The 19,535-nt window shown below is 38.5% G+C and overlaps 1 protein-coding gene across 1 annotated transcript; it reads right to left on the reverse strand.

The window, feature by feature from the left end:
- Nucleotides 1-3,025: 3,025 nt before the first annotated feature.
- On the reverse strand, nucleotides 3,026-13,230 carry LOC145482716 (uncharacterized). Its single transcript, XM_081461357.1, has 3 exons — nucleotides 11,577-13,230; nucleotides 7,580-7,883; nucleotides 3,026-4,232 (listed from the first exon to the last, which is right to left on the reverse strand). The coding sequence occupies exons 1-3, from the start codon at nucleotides 11,881-11,883 to the stop codon at nucleotides 3,977-3,979; spliced, it is 867 nt and encodes a 288-aa protein (XP_081317483.1). The 5' UTR covers nucleotides 11,884-13,230; the 3' UTR covers nucleotides 3,026-3,976.
- Nucleotides 13,231-19,535: the final 6,305 nt, after the last annotated feature.

Below are 19,535 nucleotides of genomic sequence, written 5' to 3' on the forward strand. Positions count from 1 at the left end.
GAGAAATTTTAAACGGAAAGAAAATTCTATTCTTGTTTAACCGATTTGACCATGGTGGTGAATATAGACAAACCATTGCACAGGTCATTAACAAAATCTGTTACATTCCACACACAGGTTTTCTTTCCGGCATGGCTGGGAAATTTATTTACTTGCCACCTACAGGAGAGAACGCCTATTCCAGACTTTTCTTGGTTTAAAATATACTTTTAATATTTTGCATATTTTCCTCAAAAAAAATTGAACAAAGCGTGGATGGTAATTTGTATACCCCACTTGGTAAAATTCGCTATTTATTTTCAAATGTCAGTTCCTTAACAGTGCTAGTGGCTTGTCGAGAATTCAGAGAAACGGAGAATCGAAGTATAGTCGCTTATTACGAACAGACTCGCTATCGGTATTTGTTGAGTACATGTAAAAAGCTTTCATGCGTGTCAAAACAAATGGCAAAAAAATTAACCAGAGCCGATGACTAATTATTACGTTGCGTTCCCGCCGCAAGAATAAAAAACTAGCCAATCAGCATAGCTGTAGTATCTTCTGACCAATTAGAGCACGGATTAGTTTACTGACGAGAAGTTCAGATACCGAAGGAAGAAAAGTAAATTTGTGAAGTGATGATCGCTCTGGTTGGGGTTTGCACGGAGTTCGTGGGGAAACTTAGGTCAGTGAATTAATTTTTCTGCAAGAAATTTCTGTTATATTTGCATTACAATTAGTATTTAAGAATAGATATATTAGCGGGGTTTGTTCCTATTGCAGTCGAGAAATGATTAGCTTACTTAAAACAGTGCTGATGATGTTCTTGGCAAATTCAGCTCAGGTTTATAAGCTTAGCTCAGTTGGTCGCTTTGTATTTTTCGAAACGACTTAGGCTTTAAAACTCCCACAAATTTGTGTCTAACCGCTAAGCAAACAATGCGTGGATTTATAGCATTCATCACTTCAGCTTACCAATTCTCATTGAAATGAAAAATGTCTTTATGTAAACACTGGTTTTTCTTTCTTTAAAAAATGGACATTGTTTGTACTAACAAAATTTCGATTGGTGCTAGACGTAATATTTAAACAACATAAGCTTTAATGGGAGTAAGAAAATTTTTTGTCAGGCTTCTAATTCGATAACGTTTGCAGTGGGTAATTATTTAATGAAGGCATCTCTTGATATTGGCTTGGCTTTTCAAAGCTTTCTTGGTCTTGAACTTCCAAAACATTTAATTATCTTGTTCATGTATCTTCAAAACATTCATGTATCTTAAGTACTATTTGAAATTTACTAATTGAAATGGGATTTTTTTTTCTGGGGCCAGTGGGGGAGAGACCTTTCTAAGGGTCTGTTCACATGGAAGCGGGGGACCCCGGGGAGATGAGGTACCTCACCTACCCCTGGTAAAGAAATACTTGCCTTCACATGTAACCCCAGGGACTTGGAGTGAGGTCCAAAATGTAATGCAATTGCATGGTCGCTAAGCATGCACATAAACAGAGAACTAACATTTGTTTTCTTCGTTTGTTCAGATGAAGCTGCTTTTCGCTTCAGTGTCATTGTTATTGTTGCAGACAAAACTTCAGTTTGATTCTGCTGATTAACCTGACTATCTGATTCCACGCTTAACTTTTCCAGCACTGTCAATTTCATCAGAGTTTTGGCAGTTTTGGTAGTGAAATCGTTGAAATAACTCGCCATGCTTGTAGTGGCTGGCAGCCACATTGTTCTGCCTTGTGTTTTGGCAGGCTTTGGCACAGTGATTTCATTACCCTGGTTAGGTGCGTTACCCTACTCCGCAGTTTTCACGTGGAGAAAACTCACCCCACTCAAGTGGGTCACCTGGACTGGCTGCCCAGGTAACCCGCCTTGGTGGGGTATCCCACCTAACATATGAACGTGATCAAGAAAAAAGAGAGATTGTATGGATTGATTGGTTACCCCACCAAGGCGGGGGACCTCACCTGCCTGAGGTCCCTGATGTCCATGTGAACAGGCCCTAAGTCAAACATGGACTGAAATATATTTTTCTTTCCTCTTGGCAGTACACACTAGTGCCAAAGGGAATACCCTCTTTCCTACATTCTGAACAGGGTTTTGGCAAATGACAACCAAATATTCAACAAGAATAATATTCTTTATTTACAAATGTATTTACAAGTACATTATATATATACAACATCATCTATAGCCCCTTAATGTATCCTACACCCATCTTTATCCCTCTCTAATGTATTCCATTATTGTGCAGTTCAGGAAAATATCCATACCCACTCCATGGGGGTTACGGAAGAGGAGGCTTTCAAAAGCCAAAATTTTAAAGAAAAGTATGAAGCTAGACTGGAATTTCCAGAATGGTGTGGGGTTTAAGCTAAAAATTTTTCCACAGAAGGGTATGGATATTTGCTGGAACTACGCAATTTATACCAACATGGGTGGTAACTAATACATTTATATCATTTTCTACCTTTATGTATTGGTTTACTGCCCACTCTCTACATTGCCACCGGAAATTTAAATAAAACTAGTATGATGGGGTCCATACAAAGAAGTTATGTTTTGCTACATATATACTATTATCTGATCATTGAGATGGTCAAATTAATGGTACACTAAATTTGTGTAGAACCATCTACAAAGAATTCCAACCTGACTAGATGCTAAATAGATGATCCTTGCTAGGGATGTTAGAAGTTCACTTACAGTGTCTTTAGCCATTTCCAGACAATTGCAAACATATAATTTCATGTCAAACACTTCACTACCAGCGACACAATTAGAATTGATTTAACCCATTACATCATGAGTAAGAAAGTACTTGTAGTCATCAAAATTGTAATGTAACTTCATATTTAGTTTCTTATCCAAAATAAATTGAATTATGCAGAGAGGAAATTTCTTCTCTATCTCTAAAACATGAAAATGTGTGTGTTTATCCATAGGATATATCACTAGGCAGTGAATGTGTTGTTCCAGAAAATATCCATGCCCCTCCCACGGAAAGTTTTTCAGCTTGAACCTCCTCCCCCCCCCCCCCCCCCCCCCACCCCTCTGGAAATTCCATTTTAGTGCCATACTTTCCTTTAAAACATTGGGCTTTTGAATCCCTCCCTCCCCCTTGGAATTTCTGTTAACCTTCCTTGGGGTGGATATGGATACTTTCTGGAACTACACAATACTCAAACACTGTTGTACCAATGTTTAAACTCTGGCTGAACTGTTGCATAAAATTATTATGGTTTGTATTCATTTTAATATATACTTATAAACAAACAACTAAACAACAGAGTAGTTTTTTGCAACCTTAATAATAATTAATACGATTACAATACATGTATTGAGAGTTCAAAGGCATTCATTAACATAGCTAAGAATAAGTTGCTATGGATTTAAGGCATTCTGTGAATTGGGAACATTTAAATTTATATAATGTAACTTACATCACGCTAGCACTAAATGTCTTTCCCTTGAGCACCATTAACTGGTCAGGCCCTACTCTTTTAGTTGATATTGCCTGGAAAATATTGAAACACTGAAATTTATTCTGCTATGCAGCACACTCTATACCAATGCTATATTTAACATGGTAATAACACACCTTGCTAAACCTTGATGCAGATCTTTAAGCACTTTCCTGCTCATCGCAAGAGATTTGCCTATATAAAAGCTTGTGGGTACATAAAACAGGGCTCACATTAATTTTATGGGAGGAAGTAACTGCTAAAATGTGCGCTGTTCCCATTATGTTAATTCTTGTTATTTTCCGCATCATACTGTCCAAATTGTCTTCCACATTTTAGCCATTAAAATGCACCTTTGCACTATAAACTATGGAAAACCCTGTGAAAAGAGTCTACAAGCACCTGTCATCAGTAAACACACTGTAGATCATATGAGTACCTAATCTCTCCTGGAACCACATAATGAGCTGTAAATTAGCTCTTACAGCCAAAACTGATCAGTTGTTCTGTCCCTAGTCCTCATCAATTCTCAAAAGTGAGCAACAATTTCCGACAACATCTGAGAGTAATTCTGCTCCACATTCAGGGAAGGTAAAGTCACAGACTTGTCACCCTCATGAATTGATACACAAGAGAGTGACGTATTAGCCCCTGTAGTCTGCTTGTTGGAGTTTTCAAGTGAAAGTTGAGGAAACATCTTTTCTGCCAGGCTATCCATCATGCAGGGGTCCTCTTCCAGTTTTGGCAACTGGCAGTGAGTTAAGTCTGACTGTACTCTTCTTGGTCTACAAGGAAAAAATAATTCATATGTGAACTTAGTACAAATATCGCATCATTTTGAACAGTGAATTAATTAAACACACTGCAAATTTTGTGGGTAGAGGTTGACTTATGCTCTTGAATTTGCTTGAGTACCTGCCCTAGCCATCACTCTCAAAAATTGGCTTGTATACCCTAGGCCTAAGCCGCTTATATACAGTGTTAGACTACTAACAGTGCAATACTAACAAATACTAACAATGAGACCCCTTTGCATCGAATGGAAACATTTTTTGACACTTGGAGATTTTGTGTGCAAATTACAAAACATAACTGTTTTGCTGCATAATTGCCTTATCTTGCTGCAAAATAAAATGTTGTTCAGCTTGGTATAATCATAGTTTTTAATGTTTGGGAATTTCTGTTCAGTAATTATGTGTCCCATGATTTGAAGAATTTCCCATTTTGGTCATAGCAAGAAATTTGGCATAGTGGTGACACCATTGGAACTGGTGCAAATGGTGCAAAATGGAAAATGGTACTACCATTTCAGAAGTTCCATTTCTTCTATAAAAATTTCCGGTGGAGTTCATGAACCAAAAATGTGCATTTCATTCACATTGTGACCAGAATTTCCAGAATTTTTTGTAAAATTATGGAAAAACAACCACTTTGTCAAATTTTATCTCTTTTGTGGAAATAACTCAATGTTAAGCTACATGTTAAGGTTATTGAAAAACCTCAAATACACTGGAATGAAACAGTTGTTTGTTGATAGGAAGTAAAATCATTGTGAAATTTGTTTTAATGTTGTCAGATTATAAAATTTAATGAAGTAAGGATTACTTGTGGAGCATTCACCATATGGTAACCACAGCAAATTGTGAAAATTGAACTTTTTGCAAGGGAAGTTACTATAGCACAAGGTTACCTGAAATGCCCATGAAATACAAACTATTTTGCGTACAAACTGTTTTGAGTTTGAAAATGAATCTCTGCTTTGTTCTCACTGTACATACTATATTTAAGCTTCCTCGTATGCTGTATACCTGTAATGTCTCAGTCAAGCATTTTACTGTAGCAAATAATGTGCTGTAAGTAGAAGGAATTTATTTCACCATGCTGATGTTTATGCACTTCAAGCAATATCAAGAAAATCTGTTCAGTTGTTACAGTGTTGAAGGCCTGATATTGGTTCATTTTAAAACTGAATGCTCAATATACTTGATTGTTGGCTTCCTTTGGTTATGCTGCCTTTGTTAACAAAAAAGAGTTCATTTCCCTTCCCTGCCAATTTAGGACATGGAGTGCAGAAAATTTTCCTACCGAAGCAAATATCTTGACATATAACACATCACTGTTGGTCCAATACCAATCAGACAATGATGCTTTATAATGCAAACCCCTAGCTAATAAACACTGTCTCAAAAGTTTGAGTAGAATTAAATAATTTCCAAGTAGCTCAATGGTTTTTAGTAAGTATTTTTTGACTGGGGAGGTAAAATTACACACCATATCTTCTGCACTGTGAAACAAAATCTGTCACTAGTTGCAACTACAGTGTAGTTAGCAAACAAAAACAATTGTGTAGTCACACATGGTTAACAATATGATGAATATGCATGACTTAACCAATATGAACTGTAGGTGAAACTTATATGTGAGCAACTGACCACCATGTGAAAATATAACATATATATAATGTAAGTTATGGACACAGCTGTTTTTTTAACTAGTTGATGTAAAAACATGAACACAACCAAATGTTTTATACTAGTATTAGGTACATGTACTATGGGTATGTTTGCTGTGCTTCTGCCTATGCATGGCAGTCAATTAAGTATGTTGTTTTGTACCTTCAGTACCTAACAAAAGTGGAACGTGTTCAAACAGAACCCTAACATAGAGCACTAGCATGACCAAAACAAAATTCAGTTTTCAAACAAAGACAATGGCTTCCTGTGATAAAGATACTAGGGAGCTTAAACAAATCATGACGACAACGGCAACAAGAACGTCACTAAACAAAAGGTTTAATGACCAAAACAATGGCTGTGCACATGGGTTATAATTCTTGGTACATATCTTTGCCTTCTGCAAAACAACAGCGTGAAATGACCAAGTTCTGCGTCGTCTACTGAACGTGGACGACAACGGCTAATTTTTCGTATTTCCATTTGGAATTGAACAATGTCATTGCATATTTAGCCTGAGCACGTTTTTAGAGCCATTGGCGTACCGAACAGATCTAGACAATCGTGAATTTTGCTGGTAAAATATAAATTCATTTTCTACTAGGCGTCGTCCTCGACGTCGTCATCGTCGGTGCCTAAGCTCCCTACTGTGATTTGGAGGTGTTAAGATTAAAATTAATGAAGACACTTTAAGAATTTTCTTCTTTAATTTCACTTGTTAGAATAGAGTGCAAGCAGGGTGTGGTTTTGGTTTAATCAGTCCTCATGCCAGTTTTATCAATCTCTTGACCGCAGACAACAATTTAGCCCCTGGCTTTGATTAATGAGAACCTCTGTCTGACACATGAGCCACAATGAAACGTTCTAAGATGCTTTTGATTGTTATGCCCCTAGGACAAACTCATCAAGTCTGCTGACATAATGATTGCAAAGTAATTTATATGAAAGAACCCAGACTGCCAAAAAAAAAAATTAGGTACATTCATGTCCAAAATATTATTTATCTTTGTTCCTTAAACCTAAGTACTAAATGTGAGGGTGTGCCATATTATATTACACCTCTAAATGAAGAGTGATCTTATTCATAGTAACAGTGTTTCAGTGGCTGGTTACAACTCCTTTGTTTGAAGTTGTTAAATATCTTGAAGTTCCACTATCACTCTGCTAACTAAGGAATGTTGCTGTTTGAATTAACCCATCACTCTACTTTTGGTATAAACTGGGATGCCTGGCCAGTTATAATACTTATAACTTAGTGAACTTGCACAAGGGATCTAGTATAGACAGTGATGACTCAGTTGTTAAGACTTGTGGAGACTGATTGTTATTAAGACCATCTTGTCTCCTTTTTTAAATGGCTATTGTGTGGTTAGTTTTGTTTTCCACATAGCCTGAACCTCCTTCAGCTGTTTTATGTAAAACAACCCAAACAATGATTAATTTCCGTTCAAAGGGCACTGGATTTTCCAGCCCGGTGTGAGAGAATTTTTAGGTGAAGCTAAGTGGTTAGTGAAAGTTAGTGGCAATCAGGATGGTTTTAAATTGTATATTTTATACTGCTGATGGACGGGATCAGTTAATACAATAACATGTGCAGTCTGTTGCATCAGGCAGCAGGATTCTAGCAGGAAGTCTACAAATTTTTATTGTGTACAGAAAAAAGTAAGGTAAATTCTCACCTTCCTCTTCGGATCACAAATTTCTTTGTCTTGTCCTCCTCTACAGTCTCAAATAATTTTAAAAGTTGTTCTTGTGGAGAAGTAATCACCAACTTAGGCTCCTTTGGAGGTCGAGGCAAATATTTCTCTTCTGGAGGAGTCACTGGCCTTACTTTGCTAACATCATAACTTGTGTTGTTGGCATTGTGAAATAATGGTGGTAATGATGATAGTGTCCCTTCTGTGCTCATTGAGCTATTCTGGATATCCTTTGGTTCTTGCCAAAATGACTGAGGCAGAGCTCGCATTCTCATTGGAAGAGGACCTGTCATAGTTAAGTGAAACATGAGCTTTTTTTTTATTTGGTTGAAATGTAAGTTTAAGTTATGCACTGATCAATGAGATACTTGCCACTTCAAAATTGAGAACACAAATTCTGCTTGGCAAGATTTACTCATCTATATTGTTGTGAAATGAAAATCAAAGAACACTCATCTTTGGAAGGGTGCCCAACATTACTCCTCCTGAGGTGTTGAAAGTACGTTAACAGTTCCTTGAAGTATGACTCATGGCACTGTACTGTGCCATATCCAAAAAAATTAAAATAATACCTCTTGTGAGTGGGAATCTAAAGAGTTGGTTTGGTTGTATTGAAACTACATATCTAAATATGTATCACTGCTAGTAGCTTCACTCAATAAAATCTATTAAAGGCTCCTTAAAAGCCCTTAAATTAACATTACTTTGAGACCTGCTGCCTTATGAGAAGTTGTGATATTGACTAATTTTTGTTCTAGCATTCTATTTTTAATTTGTCCGGTACGTTCGTTACCTTAGCTAAAAGTAAGGATATTAAATGAAGCTGATTCTTATCAAATTGCATTGGTGCAACTGTGAAGTTCTTTCACTGTTTGATATTTCCTACCGATTTGCTCAGCTTAAGCATATTTCTCAAATTTCTGTGTTATATAATTTGTCAAACATGTTGAATTGAATTCAGGCATTACAAGTGGAACTCTTTGCCAGCTGTTAAAAAGATATATATATCATGTGTAGCTTATCAGCATGCCTGTGGACAGTTAATATTTCAATGTAGACCCATATTAACCCTACAGCACATCTAGCCAGACTGTCTGGCTTGCTCTTCTCCTGTTCAACCACGCCTGAGATTCATTACCTAAAGATTTATGTTTCTGAATACAATACTATGACTCTTACCCACACATGTACTTTTTACAATCTGTGAGCGTTTGAAAATTGAGGCCAAAAATGACCCAAAACAAATCTTATTTTAGCTTTGTTGGCTTAACCAAATGATTAGCTCTATGATGTTAATCTAAACACTAACTAAACTAGGATATTTTGCAGCGGACTCTAGTTTATCAAAACTTAAGATAAAAGTCCATTGCCTCCTAATATATTTAATATTCAATCTTGATTTCAGAAGCCTTTTAACCATTTACCACTGAGTTACGTACTTTTTCTTGAAGCAAATATCAAGAAAATAGAGCTTAATGAAAGATCATTGGCAAGTGCAGGAAACATAAAATCCATTTTGTAGATATAAGTACCATTTTGTGTTAATGAAAATAAGAAATCATTTTCAGTGATGTATATCAAATATTACTGCTTTGTATTAAGATCTTTCCCAGAGATTGTATTAAGAAAAGGGAATTATTATTCTATTACACTGAAGGCAATTTTAGACCAAATGTGACATGTTACAGAGATGTGAGGTAATTGATACTAAAGTTGGCTTGTAATCACAAGAATAACAGCATTCCAAGTTTTGCAAAATCTTTAAAAACAACAATATTTAAGGTTCAAAGCATTCGGATTAATTCCAATTTCAGGTATTAATCACACAGCATGTAGAAATTGCTTTGGATGAAAAGTTTCTCTGCTCTTTTTATTGAGATCAAAACGTGAAATCATAAGATTTGAAAATGTTGGCTGCAATATCGTGTCTGAGATCTGTTATGTCCATTGTTAGCTGTGAGTTGACAACAAGGAAAGAGAAATTAATGGCTGGTAAATGCACTTGCTTTTCTATAGAAGTCATTTATCAGTTGTCCTGCAAGTTGACAAGTGAATGTCAAATTAGGCCTGTTGTATTCCACATCAAGACTACTGAACAATCGCTGTCACTTGTCACTATACACGCATGCACCCCTGCATGCACCGTGCATATGTGCATCAGAAATTTGTTTGAACCCTGATAAAAAGTGACCTTTTGCTGCCACAAATCGCTTTTTCATACTTGTAAACCTTTATCAGTCTGCGGAAAAGTAGAATAAAATAGACGATGTCTGTGGTGGATGTTGCTCTTTTGATCTGCACGTTAGTGAACAGTTTTATTATTTACGAAACTTTTGACCGTCAACTTGATATACTTAAAAAAGAAAAAACCAGAAAAAGGTCGATCTAAGTTAACAAAGGAGTGGAACCGACAACTCTGTCCTTTAATATATTCTTCTAGTCCCAATGAAAACCATTACCTGTATAACTTCGGCACAGTGAAGCGTAAATATACTTTCCTCAGTGATTAGTTTTAGAATTAACATACTGCATACGTGTAGGAACTGTTACGCTAAATTTCTCTGATTTATTTGAAACTACATGCGCATTACACGAGCAAGTGTTACATCTAAGTGCAGTTGTTCAGATGAACTTAAGTATACAGGAGATATCGCACATATCGCGCACAGTTGTATTATGTATATCTGTCCGTGTTCGTCTATCCAAAACGTTAAGTGCCACAACATCTTTTGTGATGATGCCATCTTCACCTCGTACATTGTGTTGTGTTATACCACCGCTGCTCAGTGTGTAACCTCTGCTAGTTGAGCTCCTATTTCTGCATGTTTCATCAGGGCACAATCATAAAACTACCGCTTAAACATTGAACTGTACATGATACGAAGGCGATTTGTTATGATCATGTTCGCGATTTGCATGACAAGCATTAGGTTCTGCCATGGTCACGAGATGTTTTAATAGATCTTCGACATGCTTAAAACTGATTTGGCATGTTCAATGCGGGAATTCGCGAAAAAAGGACTAAATCCTGAAGTATATTGCTTTGTGTGTAAACTGTCCTCATGTCAAATGTACAGTAGCGTGCAGGCATTATTTTACATTGGAAACTTAATAGTATTGCCATTTGGTTTCAACTCGTCTTTGCAAACGTGTAATCAGTGAAGCTCGGCACGGTTCGTGCTAAGGAATAGACACCGCAAATAACTCGCTACTGCGCAGAAAGTTTTTGGCTAAATACAGAGACACTATGTCGATCCACGGACCGGCGGCCACATCACATATGAACGACGTCTATTCAGCTATCCGACGACCCTCTGTGGAAGTGAAATGTTTATATAAAACAAAGAGCCGCAAGTAAATACGACAACAATATATAAAGCGATTTTCACGAAAAATATGTTTGTTAGGTAAACGATGAACGAAACAGAATAGGTGCTCTGGTCGCATACTTGTCTTTGAAAACACTAGCAGCATCGAGGCCGCTGTCAAAATCTAACAGAGCGCAGCTACCGCAGGGCAAGTTACTTACCCGGCATTAAAACTATTCCCAAAGCGCAAGCACGCAATAGGAAAGTCACGTAGACTCAGGCCAGACTTATTTGATTGGTAATCTTAGTACAAGCCAACATCTTGTATCATGAATGAACTCTTGAAAATACAGTCACACCGTGAGAGAAGCTTGCGCTTGTTTTCAAGTAAATGAGATGTCATAAAACTTTCCACACCGAAGGCCACTACTGCCGTCGTGATGATTGTACACGGCCAAATTCGTTTATAGCCTTGTTAGTGTTCGATTAGCATACCCCAACCACAAAGTATCACCCACCAACCGATTATAGCAAAAATAAATCGTAATTTAAGTTAAATCTTGGTCGATTCACCGCAATCTACTAAGGTAGATCTCATTTGACTACTAATAAAGCGATCGAAGGCGGCTGTGGGAGAGTCAGGCATCATTGAGTATCACAAAGTAACGTACCTCGCTTGGGTTTCAGTCTAGCTTCAAGCTTATTGAAGTCTGGTGATGTCTCCCTTCGTTTCAGAGTAAGATTCCCAGCTTGGGATAGTAAAAGTCTTTGTTTTCGGCCTCTCTTAGATAGTTCCTTAGCGCCAGTTTCGCGGATTGGACTCAACAACGCCGGAGCGGCGACCCTGTTTAGCGAAAGACTCTTGCCTCTCACAACAAGTGGAGGAGGCGATTGAGGGGAAGAAGGTCCGCACGGACTTGGAGGAGACCTCCAGTTTAAAGTATCCTTTTGCTGAGTTCGTTTTCGTAGAGGATCCATTCTAGCCAAGTTAGTTCACTAAAAGATTACGCTTTCTTGCAACCTTCCGGTTAGAATACTACGTACAGCAGCAGTCGATAAGTGGCGGTGTTAGGTTTCCAGTTCAATTTAGCATAGAGTATTTTGCCCTGACGCGAAATGCCTTTCCTTTGAAGAAGCTCTTAGGTGCCAGTTTAATCCCATTTCAAACCTGGATTGGAAAACTTTCCGAGCGAGCTTTACACATCAAAAAAGATTCGCGCTCGAGGTCAGTCATTCGCCTTAGCTGTCGGTTTCCATGTGTTTTCGCGCGTTACTAATAAACTCTGGGTTTGGCGGCACAACGTGATTGGTGAATATTTACGTCACTAGATCCTCCTTCCATTGGTCTGCTTCACGTGTTACGGCCTTTTGTTTCAATTGTTGTCTATTGTTGTCAGGGATCCGGCTGGAAATTTCTGACACATTCCACAAAGAATTTGCATACACTTCGGTTTAGTTCATCGCTAATAAAGGAAACATCGTCAACCTGTTTTCGGGTAATTGTGCTGCTGAAAAAAACAAAAGCGTTTGATGTCTGGAAACAGAACAAGATTTCTTCGAGAAAACTGGAGGGTTACGCGCTATGTGAAGTGCTTTCTTAGAGATAAATATACGACTTGTCTACCTGAAGTCGGATAATATAATCCACTGAACGCAGTTTATTTATGTTTATGTCTTGTAACGAAAGCCTGACAAAACCGTACACCGCTTCGATTTCCGTGGAAGCCGTGTTTGGGAAATGGTACAAAAGAGCCCTCCAAAAAAGAAATTTGGAGTGCGACAGGGTAATCGTGAAAAGTTGACTTAATTATTACTTTCTTCCTTATCTGAAAATATCACAACGAAAACAGACTCGAAGATACCAATTACGGTCAAAGAGGAGAAACCTTCTGCCGCACCCGCTCTCGGGTGCCTAGAGACCCAAATAAACAAATTGAGATTCATACGCGCCCGGAACACAAGGCAATATTTATCTCAAGTGTGCCTGCTTCGGTCGCGTGAGGTCCGGGATATAACGTTTTTAGATACAACAGGACACGTTTACAAAAATCCAGGCATTATTGTACGTCAACGTTTTGCGTATAAGGAGCTAACTAGTCTAGCGCGTGAAAAGTGCGAAAAACCGGCGAGATCTTGATCAACAACTCGAACCAAGTGACTTGTTGCGCGTGTCATGCGTAGGAACTCTAAATTGATCAAATGAAAAACGCTCGCGACATTTAGAGATGTAGACATAAACAGTGAAATTGAAACTGATTATCTTTTGTAGGACTGAAAATAGCTACACATCACATTTTTCTCATGTTCAAACGTCTTACTCCCGATCTCCTTTAGATCGTGGACGTGTCTGTTTGCTTGGTTTTCAGGGGGGGGGGGGGGGGCGTACATCTAGAACTGTGTTTTTAAAATGTACAGGCTAGGCGGAACTTAACGTAAAAGTCGTGTTCCGCCCAGACAGCCTGAGCTGTATTGTGAAAACATGGGCTTTTCAATATCGAGTTGTCTTTTTCGTGGTACAACCTCTTGCAAAGGTATTGTAATAAAAGAGATATTATAGGGCAAGGCTCCCCATAATCGTAAGTATGTCCTTATGACCTCTTTGTATGGGGCCGCACTTTCTTGCTCCTCAATGTTAATACCATTAACAGACACTGCTTTGTTGTACCGTCAGTTCTTGCTGATTACTTTTTTTATACTTTTTTTAATTTAATTTTTTTTTTTAATTTTTCAGGCTTAAGATATAAGAGGATTTGATCGGTGGGACTGGGGTGTTGTCTGTCAGCTAGCGCTCCCCCGGACACAGTTCAAGGCGAGGCGGAAACAAACCAAATCATTGACGCAACGTCTCCAGTCTGCCTCGTCACCTCCGCTTTATATCACGATAGCTCGGGATTGAAATAGACACAGGAATCCAAGCTAATCATTGAAAAGTAGTCTGCAAAACAAGTAAATGCGATCAGTTGCGCTAAGTAGCCTTTTGTTTGGAGAAAACCGTGTTTGAAGACATATTTTCTGTGCCAAGACCGCGCGTGGTGTTTGCCTCGCTAAAACTTCGGCTTACATTGATGATTGATTTCTGAATTTGTGCGTGTGCTTGTGTTTTTTTTCTTCATGGTCTACTGTTGATGGATTTACTATACAAAAACAATATCGGAGGGAACTGAGACAGGTTAAGGCAGATTAACCGCTGCAGTATGAGCCAATATGTATCAAAGCCATGTTCGTTTTCTTTGACCTCTCTGCGTAATTCTTTTTCTTGTAACATCTCGACTTTTTTAGATTATATAACGGCACATAACATGGCCACAAAGGGGGCAGGTCATTTAATTTCAACTAACAAGATTTATTAGACTCTTTTAACCAGCTTTACCTGACTCAGTTGTAGAATAGACAAAATCACGCGAACTGCCATCTTTACATCGTTTACACCATTTTTTTCTCGAATCAGTGTATAAATAAATAAAAAGAAACATGTTTTATCTTCATGAAACATAATCCTTATTATCGTCTATTGCAGTATTCACTGTGAAAAACATTGTAACATAACACGGAAAAACCGCAAACTATTGTTCTGGAGATGTAATTCTGTTCTCTGCGGTTCGTATTGTTCCTCTTCTCGTTTGTTGGCGCCCGTTTTTCTTCCGCCCTAGTCGACACCATGACGCCTTTTCTGTGCGAAGTCATGCAGAGTTCTCATGTTTTTCTCATTTCCTCACAGCACTTGTTACGGATGTAACTGTATTTTTATACTGTGTAGAGCTAATGAAATCTTTGGCGGTTTTTTTGCAAGCCAGAAGCTTGCAATCGCGTGCGAAATTGCTCACTCGTGCTTACTTCAGCCATTAATTTCAAGCACATCTTGCGTTAACACTCAATAATGTGATAAAATTTAGAATGTGTTGTTATTCACGTGTACAAATTAAGTAATGTCGTTAAATACAACAGGGTAAAGGTCCAAAAGAGAAGTGTCGCACAGGTCTTTATGATCATTTCTGTTGACTTTCTCGCTTACGAAGATCCCCAATATTTTCACCTTTCTCAGATTCTGTCCACTGATGACTTCATAATTTTTGTTTTTCTTTCTTTAGTTTTAACATTGTTATATTTAGCCTGTGAAAACAGTCGGTTTTTTCGCCTTTTGTGTCATGGCGGTGTTTTACGATACCGTCAAAAAACAGGGAAAACTACAAATAAAGCAGGGTTCTAATGGGGGTGATGAACTCTCGGTTGTCAGAAAATTTTCAGCGATTTCTCAGCTATCAGTTAAAATTCCGCCTCTCTCAGTCACCAGTAAATTTTCATCGGTTATCGATTGATAAAGAGCCACCCAGACCTTGAAAAAAACCGTTACTTTGGCAAGCAGCGAAGCTCGTACACAGCTTCATTGCGCATTGGGTTAATTAATTAGATAGGCACGGAGTATGGAGTGTTGGAACTTAATTGTCTTAAAATCTCATCGATCTTCCGCAACTCAATGATGTTTTAAGAACCGTTAAGTACGGTGCGTGCAGACGTTTAATTCTCCTTCTTTACATCGTCTGCACGCATGGTGAAGGCTAAACACGTTTTGTTTCCTTTTCATTGTTAAGTAGTGTTTATTACTCCAGGTCACGCGCGGGGGCAGTCGTGGTCCCTTGAGTGGGTCAAGTTGGCGGCTCGTCAGTTATAGAAATTCCTACATACCAATTAAAGTTACCTATTTGTGTCCACCTGCTAATCCTAAAATTACGTTAGTCACTGCAATTCTGTTTCAATAATTATTGAAAATTTTTATGTATTCCTTAAAGGCCTCGGTTGCTGGTTAAGCGTGAAGTGGTCAGCTGAAGTTGCTGACGGCTGTAAAAGAAGCCTAATATTTACAATGTCTTATATTGGTTCTTTGTAAAATGGAAGGAAATCCTGCGTTGAATGCCGCTAACAACATCCTTCAGCAAGGAAACGATATAGCATTCATCTGTTTCAACGTATTTCACGCGTAATAGGTAGTACAATATGTACACTATCATTTCTACCTTCAATATTTTGGTCGTAAGAATTTTCTTTAGAAATATTTGTAGACTGTAAGGTATCCGTGTAGTGAAATGCTATACCCTCGCTGAAGCGCGTCACGATAAGAGAACTTTTAATCAGTCCGCAGATGAATGACAGATTAGAAAATTCCAAGGGTTTTTGGTCGAGTTAGGCGGCTTTGCTACAGGTCAAGACCGAACTGAAAGACGAAGTTGGCTTACGTTTTGATTACGCAAAGCTACGACAAAATTTAGTTAGCATAAATAAATCAAAATAGCCATAAATTCCAACCGTCTAAGGTCTAGACAAAGTCAGCAAGTAAGTACGTAAGCGCGTAAGGTTTCCATTGAATCCTGTGCAACTGTAATATCTGGGTTAATTGCCTTACCTTAAAAGTTTCAATTTTGAACTTTCTCCAGATTGATAGATGATATTATGAGAAAAACTTCGTTTCATAATTCATTCTTTTTGTAGGCTGTTACAGTAATGGAAAGACGCTTCTTTCTACTTGTTCTCGTAAAAGGGTGAAATTACACGTTTTTAGATGGAATGCACTGATAAACGCAAACGTCCAGTTAATTTACTGTGCGCATTACTTATATACTATAACGAGCTTTACCATCAGGTAATAAATGATGGCCTGTAATTAAATTCCTCTTAACTGACAGTTCGAGGGATTTAAACAACCAGGGAAAAATCAGTGGTCAAGAGTCTTGGGAAACAGAAAAAAACATTGACAGTTCGTGAATTTGTAGAGTTATATTCACCAGTGACATTTAGAGCTTTCTAAAGGGTAGACTACGTTCCATCACCGAAGTTCTTGTTTTGTTTTGGTTTTTTTTGGTGGGGGGAGGGGGGGGAGGGGGGGAGGGAGGACAGACCAGTACGCTGTCCATAAGAAATTTGTTTATAATAAGCTTGATTGGAAAGCTCTTGAGTTCAATCTCTTTCGCAAACGCCGTGTGAAACTGCATGTCTCTGAGTTAGCATAATTGTTACAAAAGTCAAGGTTCATGTTCTATGTCAATTTGTTCGCGTTTTCGTTTCCTGTCAGGTTTGAGAGTGCCATTCTTACAAGCTCTCACTTCAGGGTGCGTAATCAAATTTCCTCTTGACTGGAAGGATCTTGATAAGGCGAGACAGTCAGTTAAACTCAAATCACTCCACATTTTGAAACGATGTTATCAGGGGACTATTAAAAGGTGACATCTAAAAACTTGGTTATTGTAATAGTTCCAGTCATTGTTTTATTGTTTTACGGTTACGGTGAAATTTACTTGGTCACGGTACAGGCGTGAAACTTGTGAAGCGCTATAATTTCCCATCGAACTTTTCACACCCTTGGAGCCCGGGATTGAGTTGTGGCTTGGAAGTGTTAGATCAAGTGACTACTTCAGCTTACTTGGGGCTGTTACAGGAATTTTGCACTCCCACAGTACCTCTCCTGTGATGGGGTCACAAGCCAACACTAAAACGATACCGGCTAGGTCTGTGTATGATCAAAACGTTCTTGTACCCCATGGACAGAAAAAAAAAATTCCACCGTTAAGTGATCATCTCTGACTGACCCTGTCTACACGAATATCTTATCTCATTAGATTATATATTATTGTTTTAGTAACACCCTGAAAATCTAAACAGTGATCTTGGTTCAAAGGACAAAAGTGAGAGGTTTATTTATGGGCAGGCTGAAATCTTGGTGAAATAAATGTGTGGGGTCATCTCCAGTTGTCTCAGAGTAAATAACCATCATTATCACATGGATGATAACTCCCAAGCTGTACCAGCAGGCAGCAGCACTCAGCAATGTGTTTGACTGAAGATTTTATCTGTCTGCAGTCAGCTCTTCATTGATAAGTACTTAATCAAATACAAGTGATTTGATTTCAGCCATGCTGTGTTCAACCTGCCAGGCTGCCCTGCCGCCGGACACCCCTTGACTGATGACTCAAGCTCCATGCCTGTGCCAAGATCCAAGTGTTTATACCGATATTGGATTTAGTCACAAGGTATGCCATCAAGCTGCTGATAAGAAGTTATTCTTTTAATGACTCAGCACCTCTGCGACCTCCTCATGGACCACCTACACACCCAAACATCAACCTTCTCAATATTTCTGGTAGAGACAGGAAACATCGGGCCATGTTTTTAGAGGAAAAAACGCTAAAATCAAAGAATGAAGACCCATTTTAAACACTCTTGTTCTTTGGCCATTTCAATTTAACAAGAAATAAAATGCAAACAGCGGCAACAAACATAACACATGAACTACGCATGGTTTGGAACAAAAATCTAAAATTTTCTTGACGTTTCGCATGCTACAGCACGCATCTTCAGAAGTGGCGGTTACAAAAAAACGAAAGATTTAAAACTTAAAAATACAAAGCGAGGTACTGGTAACTAACTAAACAATAAGGAAAACAAAAGGTGATAGCTAATAAAGTGACAGCTTTTCACTGCTAGCATTGTCATTAATTGTTGGTTTTAAGTCTCGAAACGCCGATATTTGTGTAGCCTGCGAGCAGGCTCACATTCTGAGTAGCCATCCGGCGGGGTAGAGACTTGTGAGGTCTCGTCTCAGAGCTTCGCCGCTCGATTTCTTACCTCTTCAGGCGTTCAGTTAGTTAGTTGGGGCGCAGCGCGAAAAACGGTGCTTTTCGCCGGTCACCCCGAAACGTAGACTATGCAGACTGCGGACCGTGCAGACCGTGCAGACTGAGTACTTTTTTTCTAACACTTGACTCACTTTTTTCGCTTCTAGTGTTAAAATAGTGTTCAGTATGTCCTAATGTTTGTTATTTATCCACAGGCGGCACAAGCTCAACATCTGACTGTTGATTCACGCGTTTAATAGACCTTCTATATGAAATTCCCTTTACTGGTCCTAAATATACTAAAATTAGGCATAAAAATAAACTTCCATACATTCTGGGCGCAAATTGCGTCAATTTTCGACGAGTTTGAGGTTTCATTTATTTTGTCCAATTTGTTGTTTTGTTTTTTTCGATTTTCTTAGTCTTCGTTCTCCTCTTAACTGGTTCGTAAAACAAAGCAAGGACGGTGACTCTAAGCGACCTCGTCCCACAAATCGCTTTTGCTTCACAAAGCACAGAATCACCATTAGACTAGGAGTATTTGATTCCCTCTTTCGCTTAGTTGAACATGACTAGGAAAAAAAAATGCTCGCATGAAATTTTTTCTTCGAGGTTATGCGTCACGCACGATGGACTAAGCGAAAGAGGGACCACTCGTAGCCTAAATCGGCATAAAAAGACAACTGCCATAAGGACAGATAAATTAACCATCCCATCAACTCATCACGGCAACCGTACTGCGCTGAGAATTTCAAATGCTATTCGGTTTTCTGTGATCGATCTTTCCATGCGCTAGGCTTTTTTGGCGTGATCGCAGTCACACTCCAACAGCCATTTGAAATACACTTTGTACACCAAGAGTAGAAAATGCGCATGTTACGTGTGACATTACATTACAAGTGAAGTTTATTTCTACATTTTAAAATAGCTTTACTTAAGCATCTTTAGGACTAAAGGGAGTTTCCCTTGTAAATCTATAACACATCAACAGTCACATACCACCGAGTTTGCGCGGCCTGTGGATAA

This window comes from Orbicella franksi, chromosome 3 (assembly GCF_964199315.1).
Source record: "Orbicella franksi chromosome 3, jaOrbFran1.1, whole genome shotgun sequence".
Classification (NCBI taxonomy): Eukaryota; Metazoa; Cnidaria; class Anthozoa; order Scleractinia; family Merulinidae; genus Orbicella; species Orbicella franksi.